General features: G+C 39.3%; 1 protein-coding gene across 1 annotated transcript; it reads right to left on the bottom strand.

The window, feature by feature from the left end:
• Nucleotides 1-1,062: 1,062 nt before the first annotated feature.
• Nucleotides 1,063-4,765, bottom strand: LOC309511880 (recoverin-like). Its single transcript, XM_082187252.1, has 3 exons — nt 3,073-4,765; nt 2,660-2,771; nt 1,063-2,559 (listed from the first exon to the last, which is right to left on the bottom strand). The coding sequence occupies exons 1-3, from the start codon at nt 3,451-3,453 to the stop codon at nt 2,441-2,443; spliced, it is 612 nt and encodes a 203-aa protein (XP_082043378.1). The 5' UTR covers nt 3,454-4,765; the 3' UTR covers nt 1,063-2,440.
• Nucleotides 4,766-13,404: the final 8,639 nt, after the last annotated feature.

The following is a 13,404-nucleotide window of genomic DNA, read 5'->3' as shown; positions in this document are numbered from 1 at the left end:
GCACCAGGAGTACATGAGGGGAATTTAATTGGATTTTATGTACTATGTAAAATGCACATAAGCATGTCCGATAATGTGAAAGTAAATCTAAAATGGATAAGTAAAAAATGCTGTACCATGAAAGGTAATGCATTCAGGTTATCGTTTACTTTATTATTTCCTTTATATCAAGTTACTAACAATCATTCTCTTTTCACCTAACATATGTATGACTGGTTTACATTTGCTGTTTAGCATGTAACAAGTTTTACTGTATTGCATTGCCCAAGCTATTCTAGAACTACATGTTGCAGAAGTCGTATTGAAAATTGATGTCAATGGTGTGCATTGTGTATTCTGAAAAACTGTTCAGTTGAATGTCTGTGTTCCAAACTAGATCTTTTATATATATACAGTATATACATAATATTGTAAATGTTGATTTATTTGATCTCAACTTAATAGTCTTCGTTGATAAAATTCATTTATCAACATGTTTATGAAGATATGATGTTTATGTTGAATTTGCCCTGGAAATCACTACATTGTCTATAATAATAATAAAAAACAACTAATTGTTTATCACCACTGAGGTTTCTTCTTTTGAACAACCTTAGCATGTAGCATTTCTGTTTAGCTCAATATTGCTCATCTGGCACATGCTGCCATCTGGGCCTGCAGTTCCATATTTTATTTTATTTTATTTTATTTATTATCTTAAAAAAAAAAAAGTATTATTATTTTATTTGATTTTTTTGAGCCAGCCATCCAAATAACTGTTCACTGAAGAAATATCTACCATAACTTAATGCAAAAATTTTGTATTTCTTCAGAATGCATGCCAACTTTTGAATGGCCGTCAATGGAGAAAGATGTTTTTTGCCTGCAAAGTGTGTAGAGGCTGACAGCTCAAGCTAACCAGCCAAACCTTGACCCGCTGGTTCAAAACAAAGGCCGGCCAAACCAAAAACCAGGTGATTCAGGTTTAATGCAACTCTAGTAAAAATGATCCTCTGTGTGTTTTTGCATGTGACCATTCAGCCTGTTTTTCATTGAGCCAAAAGCAACCATGCTGCAGAGCTTTGGCCATTGTTTTGCAGCTCATTGTCCTAATGTTGAATCCAGGCCATGCATTAGCCTGAGCCAAAGACGGCTTTAAGAAAAGAAAGAGGTAAGCCCCTGCGCTTCAGGCTTGTCCTTAGAGATTTGGCCGTAAGCAGCGTCAACATGATAAAGATATACTTGGGGTGAGAGCCCTTTCTACCATTCAAGTTTAGTACGTCTAAACGTGTTTGGAGACTCTAATCTCACTCCGAACTCAATCGGTTGATTAAAGTTCCAGCTAAATATCCATTTTGAGACAGCTTTGTTTTTATGTGATAATATCATGTACAAAAGTAGGTCATTGACAACAAGTAGTGGTTACATGATATTACCAATTATTTGCACTGAAAATCAACTAAAAAAATATTGATTGATTGAAAAAGAAAAGAACAAGGACAACACACGTTAACATTTGTACTTATCTAAAACTTCAGGCTGCTATATTATTTTTCAAATACATGGACAGAAACCACAGTCAATTGTGACTGTCATGTCCACTTTTGTTCCAACACTACAATAGTAATCTTTTGATCTAAGTGTTTGGTTACACTCAAGGTGTCCTTGTTACAGAGTAATTATACATTTGTACACGGAGTAATATCAATTAACAGCATGCACTTACTAAAGGGTAGGGTTAGGTTTTGGTTTAGGATTAGTTGCTTGTTATTATGCATAATTTACTGCTACTTATTACTACAGTAAGTAGATGTAACATATGTAGCAAGGACACTGTAAAACAAAGTGTTACCCCAAGTCTTTATATTGCTAATTGGCATTGGTGGATTGATGAGTAATGACATGGACTTAGAATAGATATGTATTCCTAAATTTTTCATGTAAAAATTCTCTAAAATTGTCATCACCATCACTATACATCCTAAAAAAACACAGTACAAGAAATTTGTTCTATAAAAATGACCCAGTCAGCTGCTAAACAGATTCTGATGAATGCATGTTGAGCGCTTAAACCACCTTAACCCTGAAGGGATCTAAAAGAGGAGAGCCACTGGACCCTGCGGATTTGTCTCACCCGACCTTCAGATCCTAAGAGGATTGCATACGCTAGAGTTGGACTGTTAACATGAGCCTAATTGCTCTTATTGATTGGACTCTGAAAACAATGGAAATAGCAATGACTTCAAAGGCCCTTCAGGTAGATGTGGTGGTGGTCCAGGACAGAAGTCTTGTGTGTATTATAAGAAAAGCTAGGTTTGTCTGGTTCATAACTCTGACGTGTTTATGGATAGCGGATCTGTATGTGTCCAGTATGTGACCTGGAGAAGCAGTCTGGTTCGTGTAGGTTTGGTTTCAAATGAATAGAAACGAAGCTCCGATCAGTCTCATGGGAATGTGGTCATTAATGCTTCTTTTCCTTGAGTTTTTCCTGAATCTTCTTTGGCTCGTCGAACTGTATCAACCTCAAGATGTCTTTGTTTTCCATGACACCCTGAATGAATTCCCCCTCTTCGATCTTATCTGTGAAGACAATGAGACATTGTGAAAATGCATGGATTATGAGCACACGGCATGATTCACGTATTCTATAGCAATAGCACATATTATGATGAGTTATTACCATCATCTTTCTTTCCGAAAAAGGTCCAAATTTTGTCTGCTCGCTTTTCTGGTGTGTCCTCATCTTCCGGAAGGTTTTTCTGGTCTTCGTCCGGAATCATGTTGAATATCGACTGTTCCCAGAAGAATGCAAAATATAAAAATTCTGTCACTTTTAACATAATAATAAGAACTGACACATTTACTACTAGTGATTGAGACTTGTATTACACCAGGGGGTGTAATCTATCCTGAGCTTCTTGAGCCATCTGTTCACAACTGTTGGACTGTTACCTACATGCTACAACTTGCTACTAAATGCCATGAGCAGTGGCTGCAAACAAACCCCTAAGTTTTGCACACTTTCCATACTCAGTCAACAGCTAATGCATTAAAAAGTCTTGTATGTTAAAGCCAATATTGACCAGTACTCACCCGTACAATCTCCTGCACCTCGTTTTTACTGATGGTCCCGTTGCCGTCTACATCATACAGAGCAAACGCCCATTCAAGTTTGCGTGTGGTCTTGCCTGACGAGGTAAGGTGCAGCGCCACAATGTACTCCTTAAAGTCCAAGGTTCCGTCTGCGTTGGTGTCAAAGCTGCGGAAGACATGCCTAGCGTAGGCGGAAGGATCCGCATCTGGGAAGAAACTGGCGTAGATGCCCTCAAACTGTTCTTTGGTGATGCGTCCAGTGGGACACTCTTTGAGGAAGCTGGCGTACCATGTGCAGAGCTCTTCCTCCGTGTATTTGGTGTTCAACTTCAGATCATCCAGAATCTCTTTGGACAAAGCACCGCTCTTACTGTTCCCCATATTCCCAAGCTGTACACGAGTAAAAGGGACGGATTTGCTGAGTTTCTTCTTGCTTTCACCCACCCTCCTCGATTACCTCCTCCTTTCTCCAACCAGAACAACAGGATGGCGTTGTGCTGAGTGCTGGCGTTGGCCCCTCTTTGGGCTTGGCTCCCCCTGACAACTCCTCTAAGTGCTGAATGGGATTATGTATATCTCTATTTAAATCCAGACAGGCTTTCTGAAAGATTAGTTAGTTACGTAACACCACTTCTGATGAGTGCTGCATTATGTTGCTTTGCTCCTTTATGACGTGGTCTAACAATACAAGGATGGCAAACAAAACTCTGCACTTTGCTATAAAATTACCAGTGTCATCAAGTGTGATGAGCAACTCGGCTGCCATTTTGCTCAGAGAGTCGGTTTCTACATGTGGTTTGGGGGCTCTACATGGGGGTTCATTTTACAATAAGACCCACCAGCTTACAAGACCATCTGCTGTTACTCTAATTGGACTAGGTAATTAACAGACAGGGTTGTGTTACTGTAATACCTTAAACATCCCAGAGGTGCATTTATGAATAGGAAAACACTGCACAAGCTGCATTGTTGTTATTTTACAAAAATATAAACAATGTGTAGTTTCATGTTATATACTGTAAGTATGGTTTGGGTGTCTTCAGGAAGCATTATTTTGGTGCTTTGCAGTTACAATTTAAGTCTCCAAACCAGCAAAATCAAACAACAAATGGTGCTAATACACACTTGTGTGCTGTAATACTACCGAATCATGATCCTAACCTTCATTTCCATACCGAAACCTCATATGGCCAGACAGTGATTCATTTTTTTTTGACTTGTTAAGTATTGGTGTCCAGGATGCCGTGCGTCCATATGTAATCTACAAGTTTTAAAAGCGTAGCTTAAATATGTGATGTGAATAAATAGTGTTCTCAATTACAATGAGTAGAAGCTTGGACCCAGAACCAGTATTCCTTATGTCATGACTTACCAAGCGGATAGAGAATTGAATCAAGTCATGAGGCCTGACAAGGGCATCCATCTTGCTTCCAACATCTTTGCACAAATTAGATTTTTGTTATGATTTTTTTATAATGTCCCTTGTGTTTCAAATAGGATTGTTGCATTTTGCAGTCTGTCTGACCAGTGTTGTACAGCTTATGACCTTAATCATAGGTTTAGTTTGTCATCCCTCCATAAATGTACCTCTTTTGTCAGCCATGACCTGTCAATGATCCTTACTTGATTTGCTTCCCAATCATAAAAGTAGATCGGTTCCATTCACTCGGTTCCATTCCGTTTCTTTATTGGTATCTATGGTTCCATGCAGAAATCCATGAAAACTTTCCATAACACAAAAAGTTCTTTATAATGGAAAAACGCTTCTTCAGACTAAGAAATATATATATATATTGTTGTGGTTTGGGGAGGAGAGTTTCCTTTAGTAACATCAGAGGACATGACTTTAATTAGAATACTATTTTCTATATTTCTAACACATTGGATGTTGGAACCCTGTCATATGTGTCATGTTGATTAGTGTTACTTTTTAAAATATTATTATTATTTGATTATTTGAGTTATTTTGCTGGGTGGGTGTGCTATTGTTTGGAAGGTGAACAGCTTGAGCTACTGACCTCTCTAAACTCATTAGCACACATTGCCTATTTGTGTTGCCTCAAGTCATGGAGGTCAGTAGTCAGTACTGCTCTACTAAGCAGATTATGACTGACGACAGATCTGCCAGCCAAAAAGGGAAACTGATCTTATTGATAGTGTGTCTGCTGTGCTGTAATTAGCTTAGCTTTTTAGGGTATGTTTACACCACAACGATGTACTTAAAAACGTAAACGTTTTTCCTTTGCGCTTTGAAAAGTTTTGTGTACAGATGACAGCGTTGTCAAAACCATCCCCGTTCACATGGATCCGCAAAAACGCTGTATTATGCAAAGCGTCTCTGCTGGTCGTAGTAGTGGTGCAGTAAATATACACTTTGCTGGAGAACTCTGTATCTTGAGCAGCACAAAAACCTGTAGTCCACCATTGTTGTTTTGTACTTGTGCATGCCTATAGACTGAACATGTAATTTACATGGAGATGATAATGGCGTCAGTGGGTTGGGAAACTGGGCTTATGTCTGACACCATATACATCCCTATGACTGTTGCACTGAAGAAGCCCAGACTACTGGTCAAATCCAGGACACACAGACTCAGCTATTAAACCATAACAGTCAAGTATCCAGCCTCCTATCCGCACCAGAACCTTCTCAAAATTTTGATGATAGGGTTCCTTAAAATGTTTTGTTTGTTTGGGGACCCTAGTGAAAAATAAATTGTCACAATTATGTTCTGTCTTGTCTGCACCTGTTCCTGTTAGTCCCTGATTTGTTAACCTTCATCCACCAGTGTCTAGTTATTTACCCTGTGTATATTCTCCCAGTTCAGTTCAGTCCCTTGTCGGTTATTATTCGTGTTTATGTATTATACACGCTGTTGTGTCCTGTTCACCTGCCTGTGTACATTAAAGCTTTGTTATATTTTGGAATCAAGCTTCGTCTGTCTGCTTCATCAGCCAAAGCGTGACATAAATATACTTAACTCTATTTTAAATACATTTATTTTATGTTAAGTATTCTACAAATACATTTACATATTATGTACTTAATATAAATACCCTGCAATTGTTTTTTTAGTAAACTAAATTGGTATACTTAAAGTCTGCTAAATTGGAACAGCTAATTTTGTACTTAGTGTAATTTAGTTATCCAGAAATAATGCTGAAGTTCAACTAAAGATCTATTAAGTATATTTGATTGTGCAAAAGTGAAGCTATAGCAGGTATACTTTAGGAACACTTTAAATATCTTGCATTTAAAGACTGATATCATACAGAGATAATATGATCCTTACTAATAGTGATATTAAAACATATTTTTGGCTTAATATTAATAAATGTGCATTGTGCAATAAAGAAGTACTCCAAATAAAGTTTAATTATAATATGTATATCATTAAGTCACAAGCGATATGTCAGTAAATATGTTAATGAATTTGTAGTTTACTTTTGTATAATATCAAGGAAATGCACTTACCCTGCCTACTTGTCTATTGTAGATAACCTTTTTGTTACACATATTTAGCCAGTGAATATAATGCATTGTGTACAATGTATACACAATGCATATACTGTATTGGCAGAGATGTACAGTAATTGTTAGGTATGTGCGTTTGTGTGTGTGTGTGTGTGTGTGTGTGTGTGTGTGTGTGTGTTCAAGGACACAAAAGACTGTGGTTCTACTCCTAGAAAGGAGTATAAAGGAAATCAGCCATTTTGGTTGAGTTTACTGGAGTTCAAGCACATGAAAAGGTGGACAGCTTGCACCTTCAATGCCTTGAGAAGGATCTTGGAAACTTTGGGAAAGTTACAACTTGTGTCAATCAAGAAGATTAGAACCTAACTTTGGTGGGAAACAACAGGAGTATAAAAGACTGATGAGTTGATTGCCTCTTTGGATACTGATACGTCATTAAACACTAGACGCCTAGAAGCCCAGAGCTGAGGATAATAAACCCAGAGCTGAAGACAAGAAACCCAGAGCTGAAGACAAGAAGTCCAGAGCTGAAGACAAGAAACCCCAAGCTGAAGACAAGAAACCCAGAGCTGAGGACAAGAAACCCAGAGCTGAGGACAAGCAACCCCAAGGTGAGGACAAGAAACCCAGAGCTGAGGACAAGCAACCCCAAGGTGAGGACAAGAAAGCCCAAGCTGAAAACAAGAAGCCCAGAGCTGAAGACAAGAAACCCCACGTGGAAGACAACAAGCCCAGAGCTGACTACACCTTTGACTCAAAGCGTGATTATAGTTTTATTTGCCTTTATATTTTTGTTTATTATAAAAAGAAAAGTAACCAATTAAAATAAATTTAATTGACTACAAATACTGCTTGAGGATTGATTTATAGTGTTTTTAAAGACTTTGAACAAGAACATACAGTATATTACAGAGAAGTCTTCTGACCGAATTGTTAGTAATTTAAAATGCCTTATAATTTAGGCCAGACTCGAATTTCTTTACCTAACCTGAGAATAATCAAAAATAAGGTTAAAGGTGTTAAGATAAAAGTACACCACACAAAACAATACATATGAAATACATGCATTTTGGTATGGGTTTTTTTTTTTCCATTGTTTATTTTTTTTATAAAAAAAATTAAAAAAATTATCACTAGGGAACATTACTATGCTGTAAGGGCAGAATTTCCAAAGACAACTTTTGCCAACAGTGCAAATGTAACAATGAGCAATTTGTAAATACAATTAATTTACTAAAATATTGAAGTACTACTTCTGTAATTTAGTTTTGTTTAATTCTCTGTTGACCTGATATGATTAAATGTACAATACAATGAATTGTATTTGAGTTCTACTTGTTGAGTTTACAGGAAATGTGTTTAGAGTGCCAAAAAGATAATCATGAAGTTTTATAATTATGACATTTACCGTTTCAATAATTTACCCACACTCTATATTAGGTAGACTATTGCTTAATTCAATTCAAATTTATTTCTATAGCACTTTTCACAGTTTTGCATGGTTGCAAAGCAGCTTACATAGCCTAGATATAGAATGTACTGTAGTCACAAAAGTATAGTTATGACAAATAATGAAAACAAAATATAGTCAATTTGAAATGGTGAAAGACATTCATGTACCTGATCAGAAGTTTTATGCACTGGAGTGTATTATTCATAATATAACTACTGTAGGGGAGAGCCGGGACGATTGAAACGCGGGACGGATGAAACACTGAGATTTCCTTGAAAACCACTCACGTCATGTACGTCAAATTTCATCAGCACGTACAGCACGCAATGCCTACCACCCGCGAAAACATTTCTTCTTTACGTCATGCCGTTTTAAAGTTAGAGCCGGAAAGCTGTGTTTGAGTGCGATTAGTGAATTCTTTCGTGCGGTACTTTTTTTTGACTGACAAGTTGTATTTATTGTTTCATGTGCCATTGTAATTATAATACGGAAGGTGTATTAGTACTACAACACACCCTTAAGTGTGCAATATCAGAGTTTTTTAGTTTAAGGGCAAAACAGGTTTAACGGGTAGGAGGCGCTGTCGGGACGGTTGAAACAAGTGTTTCAACCAAGGGGGTAATCCAGCATCCGGAAAGCGTACCTTCTATGGGGGCATCCATTGGCTAACAAGCCATCACCTGCTGTTAGCATTCCATTGACTCCCATTCATTTTGTCGTCACTTTGACAGAGAATAACTTTACATATGAGGTGTTTAAAGACTCCATTTGTCCATTATTTATTTCTAAAGAAACACGACAATGTATAAAAGGCTCCATTACCTTGTATCTTACGTTATGGCCCCGTAGAAGCAGTCTTTGTAAAAATAGGCTAACGATTGCGTCTTAACCACGCGACTCTCTGTCGCACAGTGGAGAAATTACCGTATAGACAGGAGGAGAAGCTCGCAGGCAATCGGAGGGACGTGGAGGCATAATTCAAGAATACTTACCAAAAGTTGCTCCTGCTCCTAGCTCATGGACACTTCCTACTCACTCTCTCCGTCTCTGCAAGATTTGGAAGGGAATGATTCAGATTTCTCTTGCCACAGCTAATAGAAGACTTACAACTGTCAGACAGGCTGCTCAAGTCACATCTACGTCGGAAAGCTCAGTTTGAGTCTGCGCAGTACGCTCATCCATCAGGAAGAGAGTGCTTCTAATTGACTTCACTGGTCTCCGTCGAAGTCTATGGGGTCGCTGTGTCCATTTCTTTTACTGTCTATGGTTTCAACCGTCCCGACAGCGCCTCCTGCCAGTTAAACCTGGTCATAGGAAAACCGCTGTTAATGTGGTCACACTATGTGTTTAAGCATTGAATAAAAAAGTGTTTTGCAATAAATAACGAAAACATTTTTAATGCATAAGATGTGTTTTCAATGTTTAATAGTTATTTAACCATATGAACCTACAGAAAATGGCAAGAATAAGGAAAAAAAAACTACAAGGAGAGGAGAGGTTGAGCCAGAGTACTGTATATGAAAGGGCCTATTTAGATATAGTGTCTAGGGAGGTCAGCATTAGGTGTGCAGCTGAAATACATGGCCTCAACCATGTCACCCTGCCGGAGAGCTGAGACACTGATTTCACTGCAAATGCCCTGCCTCCTGGGAGAACAAGGAGATGGCAGGGAAGGACTGGCTCACATCATTTCTCCAGTGTGCCACCTCGCCATGCTGCCCCCAAGCCACCAGCATTCAGCGCGCAACCAGTTTCAATGAGAGCAATGTGAACTCCTTCTATCTCAATTTGCAGAAGGTCCTGGACCGCCACAAATTCACGGCGAAGGATATTTGGAACGTGAACGTAATTTGTTTTTGCAGGCATTACCATGGTGCCGGACAGAGTGATAGCCGCCACGGGGGAGCGGCAGGTAGGAGCAATGACTTCTGGGGAGAGGGGGACATTGGTCACCATCGCCTTCGCGGGTAACGCGCAGGGTAACCATGTCCCCCCATTCTTCATATTCCCTAGGATGTTAATATGAACCTTTAAATTAAAATAAATTACAAAATATGTTTGTAATAATATGTGCATAAGTTACTTGTCAGTTATTGTTAATAAAAACAAGCATTAGATGAATATTGAATATATGAATGTTTCATCCGCTCCACCCCTGTGTGTCACAACTACCGTTCAAATTCAATTTTTACTTAAATCATTCTATATTTGTACCGAATAACACATGGTACTAAGAGAACACATATGTGAGTTGCTGATCACCAAAAAAAAAAAAAAAAAAAAAAAAAAAAAAAATATATATATATCAATCTGTAACCTTATCTTATAAAACGACGTTTATCTGAAAAGTGTTTCAACTGTCCCGGCTCTCCCCTACTAATACACTTTTCCTTTTAATTGTACTTTAATGGCCTGTTAAACTTTGAAAAGCCCTTTAGGCTGTCAAAATATTATGAATTATTAAACAAATTTTTTAAATGATCCCAGTCCTCAAATAAATACACAAAAAGTTTGTCAAATAAATTCAGAAACGTTGCATGAAATGCATGCAAATAATTTCAATTCATGAGTCATATTTAAAACCGCACTTCTGTATTGTAATGCGAGACCGTCAAACCGCCAAATCATTTCATTGCGTTTTACATCAGGAGTAGACAGTTCTGCAGTAGCCTACATTGAGAGTTGAAGCTAGCAGTGACAATCAGGCGGGTAATCCATCGACCGGAAGTTGAAGCCGGCCGCGTGCCGCCATCTTGTAGTAGAACTTCACTTGCGTTAGCATTCCATTGACTCCCATTCATTTTGTCGTCACTTTGACAGCGAATAACTTTACATCTGAGGTGTTTAAAGACTCCATTTGTCCATTATTTATTTCTAAAGAAACACGACAATGTATAAAGGGCTCCATTACCTTCTATGTTACATTATGGCCCCGTAGAAACAGTTTTTGTAAAAATAGGCTAACGATTGCGTCATAACCACTCGACTCTCTGTCGCACAGTAGAGAGATTACCGTACAGACAGGAGGAGAAGCTCGCAGGCAATCGGGGGGACGTACTGGCGTTACATTTTAAAATAAATACTATCGAAAATAATTAATCAGAATACTTACTCCTGCTCACTCACGCCAAAGAACTCTTTGCTCAAGCTCGCCGTCTCTGCAAGATTAACGTTGGCAGTTTGCACACACAGCTACTAGAAGATTAACATCTGTCAGACAGGTTGCTCACGTCATCAAGCTTAGTTTGAGTCGGTTTGAGTCTGCGCGTCAGAAACGGAAGTGCTAAAAAATCGCTAAAAATGGGCTTCACTTGTCTCAATTGAGTTCCAATGAGATGACTCTGTCCACTTCTTATACTGTCTATGGTGACAATCGGCAGAGAATTGTCAGTGGCGGCGTTTCACAAAAACCTAGAGTAGGCCTATGGCATTCCCTCTGGGCATAGGCCTACAACAACGACATTACCGAACGATATACCAAACAAAATGCACGATGCACTATTAACTCTATTACACTATGAATTAAAACTCACAGTGAACAGCATTGAATATAAAAACACTGCCTTTACCTTTTTATTGCTTAAGTGTAACGTTTTGCTGACAGCACTACAGTCCTATTTTTTTATTTTATTTATGTTTTGCTGCTTCTATTCTCCTGATTGCTATTATTTAATTTCTTCGTTAAAAATACATCCAGGGAAGATTAAATAGGCCTGTTTCTTTTCATTTTTACTCAGTATCTGACAGCTAATCAAAAAGACGCGCGATAAAGTGATGCAAAAAACTGCGGCTACGCACACTCACTCCACGCAATTATTTTTATAATAATACTCTTGCAATAATATATACATGTATGTGTTCATTTAAAATCTGCCATTGTGTTTTCGACGTTGTTAAAATAATAATAAAAATACGTTTTTGTTTTTCTGAAGTGGGATCCAATCAGAGAAGTCGGCGTTAAGATCATAAGAGCAGCGCTCATCGTGAATGGTGCACTTATCGCGTGTTTTGCCTTTGGATTTATTATCAAATTAATATTATAATATATTTTTTAAGCAATTTTATTGCACTGAAGTGTGAAGTATAGGAAGAGTAGGAAAAGTCACAAAGTCTCATGCCGTTTGGATGAAAGGAATTTCATAAATAAATAAATAAGCCCAGATTTTACAGTGGGAAACCGTGTTGAATTGCTACAGCATCATATTATGTCATCTGCATTTATGATAAACAAAGAACTACACAGATGCATGTATATCATAACGATCTATCAATAAATGCACACACGTTGTCCTCAGCTTTTGTTCTGACGCTGACGCTGCGGAGATAGGCTACTGGGAGGAGCCGGGTTCATATGACTTTTAATGACATATGAGGCGATCACGAATTAGTGTACAGTAAATAGCACATTTTTAGGGGGGCTGGGTGGAAATTTAGGGGGGTTAAAGCCCTACTAAAATTTTTAACGAGCATCATCATTAGCTGATGTTTTATCTAAACTCGATCTGACTGCTAGGGTCTCATACTCTGCCATACGCAAACGCCGCCCCTGTACGGATGTTCTCTTACGAGAGGTCTCTCGTACTTGCGTAAGTATCTTACGCTAGGGGAAAACCTCTTTTCCTCGAGATATTGAAGCCAAAAATTATCCTTAATTTTGCAATAATGTAAAACGCATTGCAGCAGCATGCAGACATGGGCGAGACAGCTCGCGCGCCCATTGGCTGCTCTGCGGCAACTGCACCAGCCTATCGATAGAGGCCCCTCATGACGTAAGAACCAATGAGGGTGCTTCGCGCCCATTACGTCATGTCCCGCCGAAATCGGGTGGGGCTGGGGCTATAAATACGGCCCAGAGAGGCTGGTTTGGTCAGTTTTTCATCTCTTCAGCGGGCTTACGCATCGCTGGATCCTGAGAGGAAGCCGCGCCGTCTGAGTCAAGCACCCAGCGGGATTAGTCTGCATCTGAAGCTGCCGGTCGACAACTCGCCGCCTTCAGTCGCCGTTCCTGCTGACGCTTTCCGGTGTACATATATCCTTTTATTGCTGTGTGTGTGTTCGCCGCTGCGACACGCACACTTATTTCCTCTAAAAGAGCACGAGCGTCTTTTTCAAGATGCCTCGTTCATCCTGCGGCTCATGCCGAGCTCCACTCAGCGACGGGGACCACCATGTCATCTGTGTTTCCTGCCTGGGTGAGGATCACGCAGCTATCGCGCTCGCTGAGGGCGGCTGCCCTCACTGCGAATTAATGTCTATGGTGACTCTGCGGACTCGCCGGGCATTTTTCTGCGAAGCTGCGCCCGCGCCTTCACCCGCTGAGCTGCCGCGCCGTAAAAAGCGCCGCGCTCAGCGGGTCCCTGAACCTCCTCCATCCCGCGAAAGCTCGCCGGTGCGCCAGCCAGCT

The sequence above is a fragment of the Leuciscus leuciscus genome (genome assembly GCF_965113295.1).
Source record: "Leuciscus leuciscus genome assembly, chromosome: 1".
Classification (NCBI taxonomy): Eukaryota; Metazoa; Chordata; class Actinopteri; order Cypriniformes; family Leuciscidae; genus Leuciscus; species Leuciscus leuciscus.
This window is presented reverse-complemented; position numbering and strand designations above follow the sequence as displayed.

Bases quoted from the DNA above. Each gene is read 5' to 3' on its own strand.
- LOC309511880 (XM_082187252.1), bottom strand. From the start codon at position 3,453: ATGGGGAACAGTAAGAGCGGTGCTTTGTCCAAAGAGATTCTGGATGAT. The intron at 2,772-3,072 runs GTGAGTACTGGT...TTCTGGGAACAG, and splicing joins AGGTGCAGGAGATTGTACGG to TCGATATTCAACATGATTCC. The intron at 2,560-2,659 runs GTAATAACTCAT...TTGTCTTCACAG, and splicing joins TTTCGGAAAGAAAGATGATG to ATAAGATCGAAGAGGGGGAA.